Below are 19,141 nucleotides of genomic sequence, written 5' to 3'. Positions count from 1 at the left end.
AATATACGCTTTTGGAATTGCAATATAGGAGCAATATTGTGCCTCTCTCTTAATTAACCTTGTTAACCAAGGATTTGGAACATCAGTTAGTTAGTCTAAGAGGGCCTTTTGATCCTCTCAGTACACATCTACAGTTGAGTAGGATGTCACTCTAGTGAAATAAAGCACCTTTTATTCTCTGGCATACACCAAATAGCTTTATTATTCATTGAATAATGATGTAATATTCTTGTTTAATGAAATAATGTGTGTAAAGTGCTTAGCTTTGTGCCAGGCACAATAAATATTAGCTATCATTTTTATCATAAATTTTTTTAAAAGCCTTTCTGAATGGAAAGGAAATACAGGAGCAGAGTTGTCAGAATCATGCAGACAGCTCAATATAAATCAGTCCACAGTGGATTCCAGATAACACATTCCTGTTGCCCTTCTAAGAGCAACTTACCTCCAAGATATTCAAATCCTTTTCTTTTGACTCTCACAGGGTCTTCCCTTCCTGCTCCCCACACAAAAGAAAGACATAAAAGCTGCTGTTTTTCTTGCAATGCAGGTGGCCCCTCTGGCCTGGGAAGGAGTTCCAGGGGATGGTAATTAACACATTTTTCTTAATCTTTCTTTTATGGTCAATCTCCAAAGCATGAAAGAGGTTGGCCAGTTGATTAAACTGTAAGAATACAATCGATGTGAAATGAAGGCAGCACTGATGAATACAAATGAATAAAATTGTCCCTCCTGTGGAAAAACACCTCAACATGAATTCCAACTTGAAATACTAACATAACACTTGAAATTAACCACATGAGTGTGTTTTCTGGATTAATAGATAGCAGTTCATGTAACTCAGTAGAACTTCATTTTCAGAGTAAGCCACCATTCTTTGATCTCTTCTAGGAAAAAAAGTGATCCCATTTCGAGTTTGATCTAGGATCACTGCTTACTAGGATCATTCCAGAATAGACAGGAAGGCTCTCTGACACAGTGGCCCCTGATGTACCTTCAGCAGGATTTACACTTAGTCTGTGAGTATCCAGGGCATATAGAAGTAAGCATTTGTGTGGCTGCTTTGGAAAGAAGGACTTGGGAGGCTGGCCTTTTCTACACCAGGTGGCACAGGTTTAAAAAGGTCAAGGCTGAGAGCAAGGTGATAGGAAATCCAGAGTCCTCTGTATCCTCTGGAAAGAGGGCATTTCAGCTAAACACTCATCCTGCTCTTCATCCTCCACCCCCCGCCCCTGTTCCCCAATGAAGGCTCAAGCACAGCTACCTGCTCCATTTGACACACCTCCCCAATGACCAGAGCAAAAGGCAGTTCATGAGAGAGAAGATTCTCTCTCACATCTGTTGCAAGCAGAGATGACAAAAATGGGCTGCTTTTATTAATTTAAAAAAAATCTCAACAAAAAGCAGATAGCAACATTATTTTTAAAAGTGTTGATTGAAAATACTGATCCAGATAGCAGAATAAGAATAGTTGTAGCCTCCAGATATATTTTATCAGACAAAAATCCTTTTTCTCTTTGAAATAAGCAATATGTAATGTTGAGTTTTCAGATGAAATCAGCCATAGAGTTGGTTTTTAGTCCTTCTTCTTTTGGCCAAGGAAGCCATCCATTACCTTGAAGGTACCCATATATTCAGCCAAGAGCAGTGCCATCTTGAGGGGCAGGACACTAAAAAAGAACATAAGAGTAAACACCCTTGGTTATCATTCATGAAAGCATCTTTACCAGCTCAGCTGAATAGCACTGTCACCAACTCAACGCAGATGAAGTCATTCACACATGCACACATTAATGTGCATGCCTCAGGGTCATCTGGGGCTTGTCACTATGTGGGAGGACACTGGCCCAGGGTCTCTATATCCCTCCTTGCTTTATTTATGTCATTCAACTCACTTCTGATGTCCGTTTCCAAAGCTTCACTATACCACTATGTAATGACTGATAGGAAGCAGTGAAGTCTTGTGGAGTTGGATGAGCCTGGCTTAAATCCTGGCTGTGTCATTTACAGTGGCATCTCAGGCAAGTTAATTAGCTCGCGAGTGTCAATTTCTTCCAGTGTGAAATGATGTCATCAGTCTTTCTTTCTGGGATTACTGTGAGGATTAGCTGTAATAGCTCTTCAGGCCTTTCGCAAGACCCAACTAAGACTGTTCATCTTCTTTACCCCCACTTACCCCTCCCAAAAGACCACTCTGACCCCTTTGATCCTGACGTTCACAGTGCAGAGCAAGGAGAGACACAGTAAACATACCAGGCACAGTAATCCTAGACTTGTCCTAAGGGTGGGATAAAGAAAGGTAGCCTGTGCTTGCTGCCCCTCTAGGGCACCCCAAGATATCCAGGTGGTTCCTGCTCTTCCAGCTTCAGGTCTCTCATAAATGTTACTTTCTCCATGACACCACCCCTGATCACCATACTGAAAATTAAATCTCAACTTGTGCCCTTCTACTTCTCACTCTGGGATTTCCTTTTTTCTGCTTTATGTCTTCGTAGCACTTATGACCCTCCAGGATACCTTTTCTTTTACTTTATTATTATTTTTTGTTTCTTTGTTCCCTGCCCTCTGTCCCCCAGGAAGATAATTCCCACGAGGGCAGGGACTCTTGTCTCTCTTGTTCTTTGCTGTAAACACTGATCCTCGGATGGTGAGCAATGCAAAGCACTCTCTAACGCTTGTTGAATAAATATTTGAAGGAGTATTTTGTGATCCCCTTCACTGAACTTCTTCATGTTTCCAAAGCCTTCTCAGGAACTATGTAGATCTCTCCCAGTCTGGGGCCCAGAACTAATATCCTATAAAAGTAAATATAAATGTTATAATTATTTTAAAAATTAGAAAAATTATGTCCCATGATTTTTACAATTGGCATTACTATCCTATAAACCACTATTAGGCAAGAGTTGCCACTGTACTATGAACACACACTGCCCAATAAATAGTGCATTACATTCACTCATTTACAAACTGTAACAAGCATTGACTTCTACATTGCAAATGAGGAAATTGGGCACAGAGAATAAACGTCATGCTCAGAGTCACAGACTTAGTAAATGGCAGGATTATAACCCTAGATTTCAAACTCCTTGTCAGAGACCCTTTGCCCTGCCCCACATGGCCTCAGTCAGCTGTATCAATCAGCATTCCTGTGCTAGGTGAAGCCTGGCAACCTGAAGGGATGTAAGAATGATTTTGGTTCATTGCACAAAATAGATACAACTAGGTAAAGAGAAAGGACATTTGCTTATGCAGGAAAGGCAATGGCTTATAGCCATGCTATTGACATGAGGCATGACATCTATGTTCAAACAACTGAAGAATTTTTGTTGTCAAGAGGAATGGAGTTACTCACAGTGCTAGAGGGCAAATCTAGAACCAATGGAAGTTAAAACAAGACAGATATCAACTCAGCAGAGGGGAGTGGTTCAATAATGGAATGTGCTTCCATTATTATTAAAGCAGAAATCCCTATGAGGGGGAAGTATAACTAGATGACCTATTACAGTCTAGAAAATGAACCGAGACAGTGGGAATCGGCAGGTGCTTCAGCAATTCGGCATTGTCATTCTAGTAACTGGGTCAAATGTTCATAAACAGCAGCTGATGTGTCTCAGCATGGAAACCCAGTGGAGAACAGAGGATGGGCGAAGATGCTCTCTTTGCTTTTAACAGGGAAACCTTTTCAGTTTCCCCACCCCAAGTTCTTTAACCATCTTATAGCTCAAGTTGACCCTCCATTGCCAGTTTTACCCATTCCTCAAATTCCTGAAATATTTGGCTTGCTCTCTGGCCTTGACTTTGCGCCCTGTACTCAAGGAAGCATGGACATAAGAACTAGTCCAACATGATTACTCTATGCTGAGCACATGAAAAAGCACCTCTCCTAAAAAAAGTCATTTCAATTTGTCCACAGGTCATTCAGTAAATCTACTTCTTTTTGACAATAATACAAAAAATACTAAGAGGGCTAGAAGGACCCAACTCCATTTTGCAGGCCCCTGTGAGGCACTGCAACTATGCAACTATGCAAATTTGAGATTGTGTCAGCAGGTGGGCACAAGGAAGGGATTAACATTCATTCATCTAACAGATCCCCAGCCCCTTCTCCTGATAGGATTTGGAATAAGTTGTTGATTGGCACATTAGAGAAGTAATAGAAGCTGATAGTTACCTTTTTAAAAACACCATGATGTATAAAAACCTTGGCATATACAAGTAAAGTTTTTCTTGTAAGATAGCATCTACTATCTTTCTGACTGCATATTCTGGTTCCAGAATTGGTAACAGAGAAGGGCAGCTAGGAGGTTAAAAAAAATAAATTAATAAATTAATAAAAAACAGTTCTTACAAATTAGGAATAAAAAAAGGTTGTAAGACATTATCATTCATTTGCTTCTTCCCCTTCCAGATTTGATCTATTTCTATATTTATTCCCTTATTATCAACATAGTGATAACTAGAATTTAAAATGGAAAATGATGATTCTAATATACTGTTGTTACAATATGCATATATGTGAAACTGTATTAAACAAATGATCTAAATATTGTAAACAAGTCTTTCAAAACTGACGGTTATCTCCATGTGATGCACAATTGAGCATTTGTGTCCCTTCAATGATTTCCAGGTCTTCTGTGGAATCAGGGATGAGGGTGGAAAGGAATTGGGTGGCAGAAAAGGAATGTGACCAGGAGCGCCAAGGAGATGGAAGAGCAGACCAGGCTGCAGGGTGGCTAAGAGTTGGACACAGTCTTGATAAACCATTCACATTAAACCCAATATCTTAAACATAAACACATTTGGGTAAAGAAGAAATTCTGAAACCATTTATAAATCAGGCCGAATCCTAGAAAAATGTCTTTTTAAACAACTGTAAAAAAAAAAAAAAAAAGAACAAAATATATTAGATGGCCAATCATTTACAAAAATGTAGTTCCTTTGAAATCAAAGAACGTACTTACCTGGTAGTACAACCTTCAAACATTCCAGTTTTTATGAAAAATGGGCACACAATGGTGGTTTTGATCCCCCTTTTATTCTGGGCAAATGTTTCTATAAATATAGATTCAGCAAATCCAAAGGCTGCAAATTTACTTGCACAATAATCTGAAAAACACAAACAACACTAATGCATATTCCGAAGTGTGTTTTTGTTTTTGGCGGGGGGAAGGTGAATAGGACTTTTTTTCTTTTTAATTGGGGAACAGTGTGTACTTCCAGGACTTCTTCCAAGTCAAGTTGTTGTCCTTTCAATCTTAGTTGTGGAGGGCGCAGCTCAGCTCCAGGTCCAATTGCCATTGTTAGTTTGCAGGGGGTATAGCCCACCATCCCTCGAACCAGCAACCTTGTGGTTGAGAGCCAGCGCTCCAACCAACTGAGCCATCCGGGAGCTCAGCGGCAGCTCAGCTCAAGGTGCCGTGTTCAATCTTAGTTGTAGGGGGCGCTGCCCACCATCCCTTGAAGGACTCGAAGAGTCAAACCGGCAGCCTTGTGGTTGAGAGCCCACTGGCCCATGTGGGAATCAACCGGCAGCTTCGGCGTTAGGAGCATGGAGCTCCAACCGCCTGAGCCACCGGGCTGGCCCTGAAGTTTTAAAAATGGCATTACATTAAGGTTTCCTTGTAACACTAATACCAACAGAGAGAGGGACAACTTCAGAGTTCTTATTTTGTATGGTCTTGGTCTACTCCCACTGCAAGAAGTGACGAGTGAGTGGAAAGGACACAGTCACATAAATCCAGTTGATAATGACCAAGTGGACGCTAGGAGAAGCAGGGCTGTGGGGAACTTCCTGTGGGTCACACTGCTAGACTTCACCTATGTTAATGGATGGTCAGACATGGTGCTAGCTGTTACAGGGGGCATAAGATCTGTGTCCAGTCCCTGTCTCAAACAACTTCAACCCAGGAGGGGCGGAAAACACAAAAAAAGAAGAAATAAAATAATAAGTGACGTAGGAGCAGAGGCAAGGGAGGGTAGAGTGGATCATGATACTCAGATCAAGTTCTCTTCCAACTATCGCTCTTTTTTCCTACTTCCAGAAGAAAAATAAAGGATTCAGTAGCTTCAACCTGAACTTCTTAAATATCTTGAAAACACAGAAAGTGGCATTTATGTCAGTTTTGAGCTTTTTGCCTTTAATCACACTCACTTCAAGTAAACACATTGAATAATTTGCTGAAAAGTCTGGAGTAGGAAAGGTGTTTAGGTGGACGTCTACTTTCCTTTGCTCTCACAGTCAAAAGAGGTATCCTTACTTGCTCCGTCTCAAGAGAAGCAGCTCCCACAACTGGCAAGAGTCAGGCTACAGGTGCCAGGTGTGGGGCTATCAGGCCCTGCTGCTGCCCAGACGGTGGGTAAGATGATAGAGGTGGGAGGGGAGAAGTCCTGAGCAGCTTCCAGGATCATGTGTCATTTGGTATAAATGCAGCTCCTGAGCTCCTCAGTGCCCGAGATTAGGATGAGCAGAGATGGCCCAGGACCAGGGACTCTGCATCCTAAATAGCACCCCTCATGTTTCTGATGCACGGGAACTAAGACCTACACTGCGGGAATTACAAAAGGTTTACACTTGTTTCTAAGGTGAGCTGGGGTTGGGGAAGAGCCTATCTGAAGATAGAGATACTGTGTCAGAAAAAGGACTAACGGGAGCTATAAATACACGTTTTATTCTAAAGTTCTGTGATTTATCAGACATATGAGAGAGGTAATAATACTGGATGAATTCTAAGGATAGAGGAAGAAAATCCAGGGTACAGGGAGATGTGTATAGACTGGTAACATTTTGGGTGACTGGTGATTCTGAAACACCTACCTGAGATGGACTGTGCTTAGACTAGGGTTGTGAATCTTGAGCTGTGCCGCTCAGCTCAAAAGCATTAGGAAGTGCCCAATCAGCAAGCTGGCCAATGTTGTCTGAGTGTCACAGCTAGGGTTTCTGATGCGTGACTCCCAGGGATCTGTGTAAGCCAGTACATAGGACATTGCTCCAGGGGATGCCTGGAGGGGAAAGACATGACTTTGGCTCCTCCTTGAGCCAGCTCCTGAGTTGGGCCACCTTCACCAAGCATCTTGGTGCATTTCTTTGTCCTTTCCCCACTGCTAATGTCAAGTCAGTTGCACAGGAGATTGAAATGACAACCACTTTCCTGCAAGTCTTCCAACCAGTGGAAAAGCCAAGAGGTGAAGTGTAGGTTTCTTGGGGTGGAGAAATTTCCTCCAAACTGACAGCAGGGGGAGACCACTGAATGGAAACTTCAGAAGGCAGAGTGGTCTTCCTTACCCTCCTGAAAACCATCCCAGGTGAATTTGGGGGTTTGGTGACTATGCTAATCACTTGTGCAAAACATTTATCAGTAAGGTCTCTCTGTTTCTCTTTTTTTTAAGCCCAGAGGATTGCATAAGACCTAATGATTCCAAAGTGCACACAGTTCAGTTTCGAGTAAGTATATCTGATGGGCAGTTTTGATGCATAACGAAGTTCTCAACTACTTCACTTATTGAATATATTTCTGAATTTATTTCTTTTATTATTAGTGCATCAAGTCAATGCTCATTACTCAGAGCTATTACATAAATTCAAGTTAGAAAAAATTGCACAAGTGTGAAATATTCCATTTCTCTTACCTGCCAGCCCATTGACTCCAATTAATCCAGCTGAACTTGAAATGCAAACCAAATGTCCATGGTCATTAGCGATCATAGCAGGTAGGAAGGCTTTATAAGTCTAAGAAAAGCAAAGTAAAACTTTTTTTTAACATTTCATACCACACTTTGTACTTTTTCAGATGTTTATGTGGTCCTTATAATAATTAAAAACCATTTTCAAGCTCATAAAAAATGCCTGAAGGCATTTTAAAAACTTAAATATCTGAAAAATAACCATCTTAACTTGTTTAACTTACAAAACCAGTATTTTGCTGATGGCAATTCCAATATTATTAAAAATTGTTTATTCAGATTTATATTTTGCTCATATTTGCCTTTTAAAAACACAATATTAAGACAACAATTGAAGCAGTAAAAGGAAATCTTAGCTGTGGCAGCTACAATCCAGAAAGGAAAGGATATGATTATTTGGATTTAAATTGCCTCCCCCTCCCTCGGATCATACTCATACTTAAATTTCAGATTTTTCTGAACATTGTTCAGAGGACATGATGCTGTTGGCTTCACTTTAAAAATATCACTTTGTTTTTAAATTTATCTCTACTTCTTTGAATAATGGTTTCCTATTTTTATTCCATGTCATAAAAGAGAATATCTGTTAGAAAGGGGATATATGCTGTGTCTGAGGACTACAGAAAACCTTCATCTTTGATGTGGGATCTGGAGAAAGAAGGTAAAGGAGAGCAATGAACTCTGGGAGAAGATGTATTCTGAAACAAAGAAATAATTAACCAAATATGAATCACTGCATGTTTATATGCCATATATTTGTATTTCATATTTATTTTCTAATAGGGGTAAATATGAGAAAAGGGATCTCTTATAAAAGTCAAGCACCTTTGTCTATATCATAATGAGTTTCAGAGAAACTAATATGTAGAGAGAGGTGGAAAATCAAAACAAGCAAACCATACAGCATAATAAAAAGCACCCTGAGATTAAATGGTCTGTGATGAGTCACTTGGCTTCTCCCTGGGGACACACACCTTGAGAGCCCTTAAGGTCCACAGCATATGCTCACCAGGGCTACCGGTTGAAACCCTCCTCTCATTGGTTAGGTACTGAGTCAGGTGACCGAATGCTTTGTTTTACCCAGAACAGACCTGATTAATGCTTTCTTATTAATAATGCCCCCTTGCACTTACAAAAGTTCCAGCTTAGGCAAATGATAAGGTCACCCTGGTCATGTCTAAGTGCTGTCACTTGCTGTATAGACTTGAGCAAATCTTTTAACTTCTGTGATCCCTTATTTGCTGAACTGTTTTAAGGATTATACCGGAGGTATGTAGGATAGTGCTTAGCAAACAAGAAATGGTAGTGCCACCGTGAAGACAGTGTGTCTTTATAGGATTCCCTGAGCAGAGGCTCTGGGACATGTGGGTTAAGTTGGAACAGGAGGGGACGATTGGGTAGACCAGGACAGGTCTAAAACTGCTTTATTCAGAGGCTAATAATATTGTAAGAGAACAAGAGGAAGGTACTTTGAAATGTCAGAGTAGCTTCATAATTATTATGAGAAGAAAAAATAATTACCCATAAATGTGCTTTGAAATTCACATCGAAAGACTTTTCCATAAGCTCATCTGGGCAGTCGAGGAACTTTTTGCCTGTTACGATGCCGGCATTATTGATTAGGATGGAAATGTCACCAACTTCTTTTTTAACCTGAATTGGGTAACAAGAGCAATATCACCAATGCAGTAATTCCTTATATGATCTAGGTTTAATTTTCCCCCAGTTTTATATGCCTATTTTCCTTGTTAACTCAGATTGAGTTTATGCAGTCTGAAAACAAGTATGTTTTATTTCCTTTGCTGAACTTACAGTGCATCAGAGATGCAAGTCTGATGCTTTTCTTCTCATTTCTTCCACCCTTCTTATGATGATTCCAACATCTAATACTGCTTTACTACTACAGTTAGAGCTGTTCTTATAATACTCAGTGATTAGTAACTTTGTTCTATGCTCTAAGTAGCATATCATTTAAATCAATGTGATGGGACATATGCCATTATAGCCATGTCATATAAATCAAGACCTAGCACTCATAGAGGTGGGGTAGAGTAGGGAGCAAATGAAGTGTGATGTTTACATCTATGCTTTAATCATGCGGCGTAGCTCAGAACCTGCCTGTCCTGTTTTCATCAACTAGCTGGTTTTCTTCTCTCTCCCACAAACTTTTTAGGCAAAAGATCTGTGAAGGGAGGATCAGAGTAGGCCCTATTTCCTGCTGTAACTCAGGCAAGAGTAGTCAATAACTTTTATTTGAGAAATAAAAATTCTGGTTGTGACATTGGAGTCTTCCTCTTACAACAAATGTTCAGTGGCTCTTTAGTCAGAAATGAGCACAGGATTTTCAAGGACTGACAAAAGAGATGGCGCTGTCTCTTTGCTCCTCTTTGTGTTGTAAACTTTATTACTGTAATTTGTCTCACACAGTAGGGGCCCTGCTGTCTCCAAAATCAGAGAGAACCACTGGTTGCAGTTGCCATGTACTGCACAGGAGGCTCACAGCAGTACGACTGACATCTCTCTCTCTCTCTGTGTTTGTGTGCGCACGGCTGCATCTGCCTGTGTGCATGCATGTGTGTACATGTGAATACGTGCACCTGTCTGTATGGATGCTACAGTTTGGTGCAGAGAGGATGTATTAATGAAGCCATGTGAAAACTGCCACCTTTCTCATCTGCTGTTGTAGGAGGCCTGTGTCCCAGCAACGAGGGTGACATGTGTTAGGTATTTAATAGCCAAGTAGATCTGTAGTCTAGAGTAAATTTAGGATGAAAGAGAGTAAGGAAAACTCACATTCCATGTTAGAGTTTTCAGATAAAAGCACTAGAAACAATCTAACAAAGTCTTATTGGGCGAGTGGCCAAAATATATAGTGAAATCCTAGATGAACGGCAGTCAAGGCTAGAAACAACGAGGTAGGGCCTACCTGAGGCAGAATCAAAAGCTGGATAGGGATGTGGACTGGAAGAGGGCACTAGCGTTAGAGGCTGATGCCCTAGTGCAGAGTCAGGATGGCAAAGCTGGAAGTTACATCTAAGAAATAAACAGGGATGTGGTTCCACTACTACTTCTCACATGAATAAAGCATATTATCATACGCTCAATAAAATAAACACCAGATTTTAATTTTAAAGTAGGCACCTAGAGTTTTATTATCCATGGCTTGCATCTTTGCAGCATATAAAAATTATATCTTTGTGGATCATACTTTAAATATACAAGACTAAGCATTTGTGACAGGATTTTTCATGTGAATAATCTTCTTTATTTCATATATATAGGGTTATCTTTTTTTTTTTTTAAAGGATTATCTTACCCCTCCAAAGTCTACTTTTTTCCCTTTAAATTTAGCCTAGCCTCTGCTACCTTAGGGAGGAAAGGGATCAGATTTCACTGTGACTTAACTATATATTTAACTATTGCTGACCAATGATAACACAATAGAATGCTTATCCTGGGATGAGAGTAAGATGGTATTGTGTTGTTTTATAAGGGGCCCAAAGGTAACATCTAAGGGAGAGTGCAACAGATGCCAGTTTTTAACTAATTCTCTTTTCTTTCTGTTTTTCCCCTTGCATTCATTATTGATGTGGTAACAGTTTGTTCAGCCCTGGATGGCAACATGAGCTGCGCCCACCTGTCGGCAGGGATTTCTCTGTGAACATCTACGCTCTGACAACAGCATCTGTAGGAGGACCCTCCCGTCAGCATCTAACTGCACACTGCCCGAGATGGCTGATTTGAATTTCCCAGCCACTACTTATTTGTTATAGTGGGAAACAGGGAAAAGCCTACCAGTGACCAGTTTAAAAGATGAAACAATCCTGAAGTCTGACTTTAGACATCAGGAATCAATAATAAACCTTAAGAAATCTTCACAGATGCTACAAACACAGGCATATCTCATTTTATTGTGCTTTGCTTCATTGCGCTTCACAGATGTTGCATTGTTTATAAATAAGGCAAGACCCTTCAGCAGCAAAAAGATGCATCGCTTTACTGCAGTTGTCTGGAACTGAACCTGCAATATTTCTGAGTATGCCTGTAATAAGGGTTTTTGTTTGTTTGTTTGTTTGTTTGTTTGTTTTTGTTTTCTGTTGAACTAATACAGCCAAATAGATGTAGGCTAAGCAAAATCCACTCTGATTTGGCTTATCTAAGGGATCAGTCTTTAAATGTATAGTTAGGACACTTCAACATGCCACATCAAGAATACATGACAACTACATTGCTCCAGTCTGGTCTTGTGTTTATTCAAAATGACCTCTCATCCAGGATGCCAGGTATCCAGGCTGGATTTCCAGTGCTAAGCTATGATCTAGGGACACAAGTTTTCAAGGTTATTGGGGTCTCTGTAGAGATAAAATACTGTCATACTGCTTTGACAATTTTTACCTTGATCACTCCTCTATGGGATATTTCATAAAATTTCTCCGGTACCTTCCCGCTATCCAGAATAAGAAGTGGAAATGTTTGGTTTATAAGGGCAGAGAGTAGTGTGCTTTCCCTGAATTCTGAAGAGCATGTAATTAATTCTTTCCAAGACCTAGAAGTAAGAAAAGCTGAATAAAACGCCTAGTAATATGCCATGTTTGACCATTTCTGAACCTGAACATCTTGTGCAGAACTAAATCATGGATATGGGAAAGAGGCAAGTAATTATTTATGGAGCACCTCATATTAGCTTGCTCAGTCTCTGAAGGCGTTAAGTGTTTGAATATGAGCTAGTTATTATTTAAGAGTGGCCAGAGAAGTTGTTTGTAGTCAGTGTAAGTCAACATGCCAGGTGTCCGTGTTTCAAGTACAAAGAGCAGAAATTGTGAGGTTGGCTACAGCAAAGACATAACTGCACTTTGCAGGGTGGGCCTAGTGTGAGCCCATGCTAGCTGGTCAGGTTTGATCTCCAGACTGTTCTGGATAGCCTGTGATTGGAGATGGTAGAACAGATATGTAAAATATAAAGACAAACTTAAACAAATACACCAGTCAATTACCTGTAAACCTTTCCACTAGGAAGTGAGGTGGGAAATAGCAAGGGATCCATTTTAGAGCCAAGAAGCTATGCAATAACTTTCCACTGTGGTTGGGCTGCCTTTCACAGGCTGGTCTGGTTCCTCCCTTCTCACTAAATGGGGGAATTCTGGGAGGCACAAAAACAGTGGTCCAGGAGTGTGATTTGTGGAGTCCTTGTGCCAATGTGAGGACAGAGAAATCCTTATGAGGAAAAGGAGGCAGCCATCAGACATGTGCCTCTACGAACTAAGAAAATACTTACCACTGGCGTCTTGGAGCTTTAGTTTCCTGAAAGCATTCTTTATATGTGTATCTCTATCACCACCAAAGAAGCAACTGAGGTTAAGAGCCTTAAGGATGAACAAAATATTCTGATTTTCTTATGATTACTTTAGTGAAATATAGATTCAAATGAAAGGCATTGTTGTGGAGTGGAAATAACTGGATTTAAAATCAGACTAGATGCAGATTTAAATCCTGGTTTACTCATATACTAACTCTGGGACCCTAAGCAGGTTATATAATATCTCCGCGCCTCAGTTTCTTTATCCTCAAAGAAGGGTGCCATCACCTACCTCTTATACTGTGATAGGGGTCAGTACAGTTAGTATAGCATGGTGGTTAGAGCACATACTCCAGAGTCAACAGACTCAAGTACCAGCTGTGGCTTTACTACTTATTAGCTCTGTTTCTTAGGTAAGCTACTAGCTTAGGTAAGCTACCCTAAGTCTCGGTTTTCTCTGTTTGTGAAATGCAGATAATAATGGGCCTTACTTAATAGGACTAGGGTACAATACATACAAGGTGCTTAGCATGGTGTGTTGCATACAGTGAGAACTCAAAAATCCTAATTTTGACTTCCCAATATTTTTTAAATTAAAGGGATGCTGGAGACAGGCAATTCTGCACTGAGAAAGCCAAACAGATAGACACTGATGTACATCTAAGCTTTACGTAGAGTTCTTACTACCCAAAGCACCCACCATTTACCTGATCAGCCACTCGATACACTTCTTCCTTTCGACTGCAGTCACAGGTGTAGGCATAAGCTCTTACAGCTCCAGCGTCCTGAGCCATCTTGCACGTCTCCTCATTCCCCTCCTTGTTGATATCCCAGAGAACAAGCACAGCTCCAAGGCGGGCAAATTTGAGGGCTAAGAGCCTCCCAAGTCCACTCCCAGCTCCTGTTATGAGTATGATTTCACCAGCAACATTCTTCCGTGGCTTTGGGATTAAGGTAAAGACCATAGTCTCCAGAACAGTAAACAATGATTTTCCTAAGAATGTTAATAATTCCTTTGCTGCGCTCAGGCTGGGAGCCATAGTCTGGCTGACACCTATAAAGAAAGACAGAGTCATGTAAAGACATAGGTGTCCATTCCCCCCTGAGTTTGCTTATTATGTGGAGCTCATACTTTCTGAAATAATGAAAGAAACAGAGAAGCCTGATTGAAACGTCTCTTCTGGTAGCGAACTCTGAACTTTGAAAGGGGAGGGGAGCGACCTGGACTGTGTCTTGGCCGACTTTCACTCACAGCACTAAGCTCAAGCTCGGCACACATTTGCATGACTGCTAAGCGATGCAGTGACAGAAATGTTCATTAACCAGAACTGTAACCCGCCTAAATTCAAAGGAGAAGTTCATTATTTTTCTCAGTTAAATTTACTTTTGAATAATCATGAGTCCTGTTGGCTGATTTTATGTTCAAAATCTTGACCATATTGTAATGTTTATGATAACTGCTATGTCTCTCGTTTTATTTCTGTCTCCTTTTTGCATCACTGTTTAAAATCTGAAATTCAAGAGCAAAGTGTAAAATCCTATTTACACATGTATTTGAAAAGAAGTACCTAGACTTTCCAAACTTTTTCTGACAGCTCCGGATACCACTTCCCCAGCTCTGAGGCCCCCTGTGCTATATCACTTACCACTCGGCCCTGTGATTGTAGGACATGGGTGAGAGACAGACCTACATTCCTGTCCTGTCTTGCCCCTAACTGTGAAACCTGGGGCAGGCTCCATAGCCTCTCTAGGCTTCAGTCTCCGCCTCTGCACTGATTCTGTGGCATAGAGTGGTTTGCAGATGAAATAAGAATGTATGTCGCATGCTTGACCACAATGCTGACTCACAGTAAGTCTTTTATGAATGTTATCATGTTTCTCAGATTCTCATAGACTCCAGAACAGTAAACAGTGCTGCTCACCAAAAAGGCACCCAATAGGTTCGCTGAATGAATAAAAGGCCTCTCCTTGGCAAGCTCATACAGGGTTCCATGCTTACATCCTGCTATCAGTTATTCACACTTTAGTGAGAATGAGTTTATAAGGTGCTTTACTATAACAACCACCTGAGAAAGAAGGGAAGGTCTTATTTCCTCCAGGATGAGAAGGCATGTTTAGCAGGGGGCATATTGTGCTGGGGTTGGGGTGTTTCCCTGAATGGAGTATTCAATTGAGAGGCACAGAGGTGTTCTTTATTAAAGAACAGCAGGTCTTCACTTACTCTAGTTTGGCTGAGAACAGACTAGTTATTATGAATGACTATGGGTGGATAGATTCATCTACAGGAGGGTTTGGGGCATGGGCAGACACTTAGTAAACTGTTGTTACCTAAACTGTTGTTTGTTGGCTCATTCTGCAGATGAGGCTGAGGATCAGAAAGAATATGAAAGTGGTTTATCTAAAACCCCTGTGCTAGTTAGTGCAGGGCCAGGTGTTCATTTATTATGTTTATTGAACAGTAATGCTGTGCAAGTATATGATGCTGGGCACTGGGGCTGAAGGGATTGGCAGCCTTCCATATTCTCTGGCCTGGTGAGCTAACATTATGAAAAGACAGACATTAAATGAATAAATACATCACTATAAGCCATAGTATTATAAAGAAAAGTGCAGGGAACTATAGAGAGTAGACAGGTGATCTAATTTAGCAATCTTGAGGTCAAGGTAGGAAGCAACAGGAGAGATTTGCTGGGAAGGGACATCTGAGTGGAAATCCAAACGATGAATGGTAAGAGGTAGAGGAATCTGGGAGTAGCTTGCCCAGCAGAGGGACAGAAGAGTTTGAACTTTGAGGTAGGTTTGACCTGTGTGTCCAGGACTGTCCAGGGAATAATAATGCTGGTGGTGGGTGGCATGGACATTCTGGTCAAAGTGTGTTTTCTGCTGAGGAGCACTGGGTATCACCGCGCTTTGGGTGAAATAGCCCTCAAACTTTCTGGCATTTTTGCTCAAATTTATTTTCACAGAATAGCTTTTGGATGATTGACTGGGCCTCTCAGGCTCTGCAGGACTTGGAAAAAAGGTGCCTTGAAGGATGAACAGTGGTCATCAGACTCTCATTTTAAACACGCAGTCATGAGGTACAAGGATGAGAGTCAGACTTCCCACAGTAATGTGACACCCTCTCCAGGCTGCAGCCTGGGCACTGCCAACCCTCCTTCTACGAGCAAGCCTACACCAGGCCATCAATGGCCCTTTTCAGGCACACCTCTCTGTAAGTCCAGGCCAGAAGGACAAAGGTTTACTTCTCACAATGCGGGTGACAAGGAGTCTCCCCACTGACTTGGGTTACATCAAAGTTCTGAATGGCAGGGGTTCTAGACGTCAGAACTCTACTCTCTCAATGCAAGACCTAGAACGGGTCCATTGTTCATCCCAGATGCTTGCTAGGTTCTTAAGAGCATGGCATCCTGAGGTCTCCCTCATCTGGAGTTTAGGGTGTCTGTGGGGGACCTGCACAGGTACTGAGGTCTAGAGTTTAAAGTTTGGGTTGGAATTCGGGATCTGCCACCACTTCTCTGCAAACTTGGTGAAAATTACTTCATCTGTTGTACCTTAGTTTCCTCCTTTAAATAGGGGGATGCTACTAGTATGTATCAATACTTATGAAATAGGGAAACTGTGGGAGGGAGTTAAACGAGTTAATGCAGATAAAGTATTAATGGTCACTACTACCCCATATGAAACTTCTAAGCAAATTAGAAAAAAAAATCCTCAATGTCCCCCCACCCCTAGGATGCATAGGGTGGGGGTGGGGCAATAGGCATCCAGCTGGATTTCGGGGCCTGCCAGGTTACAGGCCTTGTTAGAACAGTGCCAAGCACATAATGACAGCACAATAAATATTAGCTAGAGCTATGACTGGTGTTTCTATTAACATGAATTTAATGATCCCTGGCTGTATCAATGAAAGATGGTTATAGTGAGTATACTTACAAAAGTAAATGAAAGTTTCCATTTTAGTGTAAAGGCTCTTCCTTAGGGAGTGATAGAGCACATTAAATTTAATAAGGCTGACGACTTCTTGGGTGTCTCCATCCCCTTCCCTAGCCTCTTTGTCCAAACACCAAACTAATTTGGTGCGTTGTAAACAGGTGGCATCTGCTTCCCAGGACAGGGCACAGTAGGAAGTTGGCCCTGGTAAGGGGCACGGGATGGGGGTGGTGGGAGAGATTAGGGGCAATTGGGGGCGGTGGGGAGAGAGAGGTAGATGCATTCAGCACAGAGGGGAGGGCACCTGGGCAGAATGGACCGAAGAGGAAGAGGGGACCAGAGAGTCATCTCGCTCTCTGCTCCGGGAAGGCGAAGGAGTCTAGCCGCTTACTCCTGCGGGATTCAGGGTTTGGTGGCCGCCGCGGCAGTCTGGGCCTCCGGGCCTCTGCCGCCTGGCGCTTCCCCGGAAGCGCGGCGCTCCCGAGGGCTCGCCTCTCGCCTCCCGCGCTCCCCGGGCGCTCCCATCTCGCTGTAACGCCCGCGGGCTCGCGGGCCTCGCACGACCCCACCTCCGGGGACTCGCCTCCGGAGGTCGTGCCCGGCCCCTGGGCCCAGACCTTGGCAACTCACCCCGGACACTCTGCCCTCGCAGTCCGCGGAGAAGCCGGTCTCGTCCGCCTCGGGCTCTGCTGTCACTGGCTCGCTGCTGGGCAAAGCTCAGCGGTTTATCCCGGCGCACGCCAGAGGCCAAGTCTAAAGGCGGGCAGGCGGCGCCCGCGCAAGGGTGGGGCAGTCCCCGGCTCCGCGCGCTATTTGGTCCGCTCTCCTTTCTTTCTTTCTTTCTTATTTTCCCCAGGCGGTCAGATTAAGAAGCTGGAAATTAGGTCGCGTAGACCCGACGCGCACGCCAAGATTTTGAACAAAAGCCCTAGGGACGTTTAAAAATTCTGCTAGCCTACTCCCTGGATTATTAAGTCAGAATTTCTGAGTTGGAAGGGGCGGGGGTCAGGTAAGAGCATTTAAAAAGTTCTCCAGGTGTTTCCAAGCGCAGCCTCAAGGCTGGGAACCTTTGTGTTAGAGAACAAAGAGGAGGCAGGTGCGGGAGTCCTTGCGGGGGCGGGGGTGGGGAGCCAGGTCGTGCCTCTGCAGCCAGCAGTGCAGCGCACAGAAGCGGAGTTCTCCAGCAGCATCAGATTCTTCCACTTGGGATCAAGGTCAACAACTCTCTCGGCCCGGGGGTGGTAAGTAGTGTGGGCGGGGGAGAGCCGGGGGCGGCGGGTGGGGTGCTGCGCTAGCAAGAGGCGGGGGAGAAGAGGGCGAGGGAGAAGTTTGTTTTAACCAGGTGAGGTTGAGAAAAAAGAGAAAATGTTAGCGGTGCACTCTAATCCAATCAGTATTTGTTGACCATCTTCTCTGTGTACAACTATCCAGAAAATACAGCAATGCCACATCTGTCAAGAAAAACAGATAAAAAATCACTCGACATTAGCTAATCATCTAATACACGCATAAGTCACCACTGAATGCTTATAATAGAGGGTGGAGTTTGACGTGTGACAAAAGCAGAAATGTCAATGAATTATGGGGTGTTGAAGGAAAAATGGGAGTAAGGACAAGATTGCACTAGGAATTGTTTTTCACCCGGTGTTGTGTAGGATGTGAACAAGTGGTGAGGGCCCAGAGGAGAGCCACGTTAGCCAACCTATATCTGGCACACACTTGGGTGTGTGAAAACTGCACATTTGTTCTTTATTTGGCTGTGAGAAGAAACAGGTTGTCGGAAGCCTGGAAAAGTAGGTGCAGGGGAGAGCCTTGAATGTCATTTTAGTGTTTAGGAGGTTACTCATGTTCCTGGAGGCAGTGGTGACCTGTGGTGAGCTGTGGAAATCGTTTGAGTAGCGGTGCTGTTGGAAGTTGAATAGCACAGGTGTGTGTGCATTGGTTTCAGGGATCCTCACCCTGTGGCATGTACTGTGCAGGGCTCTGTGTATGGCTCCAGGGAACTGCAGAGCTGTTTTGGGGGGGAAAGGGGGACACATTCATGAACTTCACATATGCAGGTAATAGACATGCACCTCAGGTGCCCAGTGCATAGAAGAGGGGCACCTAGCCTGGATGAGGGAGGAGAGGTAGTTGGGCCGACAGGGCCTTCCAGACTTTGTAGACAGAATGAGCCAAGATGTGGAGGTGAGCAACACCTGGAGTGAGAGTGACTAAGGCACAGAAACGTTG

The 19,141-nt window shown here is 42.7% G+C and overlaps 1 protein-coding gene and 1 long non-coding RNA gene across 5 annotated transcripts; one reads left to right on the top strand and one right to left on the bottom strand.

Moving 5' to 3' along the window:
- Positions 1–1,354: 1,354 nt before the first annotated feature.
- Positions 1,355–17,893, bottom strand: LOC109434273 (epidermal retinol dehydrogenase 2). 4 transcript variants are annotated; one of them, XM_019711078.3, is made up of 7 exons: positions 17,540–17,893; positions 13,684–14,030; positions 9,202–9,333; positions 7,627–7,726; positions 4,962–5,106; positions 4,172–4,297; positions 1,355–1,670 (listed from the first exon to the last, which is right to left on the bottom strand). In XM_019711078.3, the coding sequence occupies exons 2-7, from the start codon at positions 14,014–14,016 to the stop codon at positions 1,577–1,579; spliced, it is 930 nt and encodes a 309-aa protein (XP_019566637.2). In that variant the 5' UTR covers positions 14,017–14,030; positions 17,540–17,893; the 3' UTR covers positions 1,355–1,576. The 4 variants fall into 4 exon arrangements, with proteins under 4 accessions (XP_019566637.2, XP_019566638.2, XP_019566635.2 ...); XM_019711079.3 differs by lacking the exon at positions 17,540–17,893 and adding an exon at positions 14,109–14,179; XM_019711076.3 differs by lacking the exon at positions 17,540–17,893 and having other exon boundaries at positions 13,684–14,096.
- On the top strand, positions 5,172–11,911 carry LOC141568521 (uncharacterized). Its single transcript, XR_012491676.2, has 4 exons — positions 5,172–6,582; positions 7,387–7,441; positions 8,257–8,341; positions 11,280–11,911. It is a non-coding gene; the product is annotated as an uncharacterized LOC141568521 (long non-coding RNA).
- Positions 17,894–19,141: the final 1,248 nt, after the last annotated feature.

Source organism: Rhinolophus sinicus, chromosome 7, assembly GCF_057876585.1.
Source record: "Rhinolophus sinicus isolate RSI-liver-muscle chromosome 7, RSI-T2T, whole genome shotgun sequence".
NCBI lineage: Eukaryota > Metazoa > Chordata > Mammalia > Chiroptera > Rhinolophidae > Rhinolophus > Rhinolophus sinicus.
This window is presented reverse-complemented; position numbering and strand designations above follow the sequence as displayed.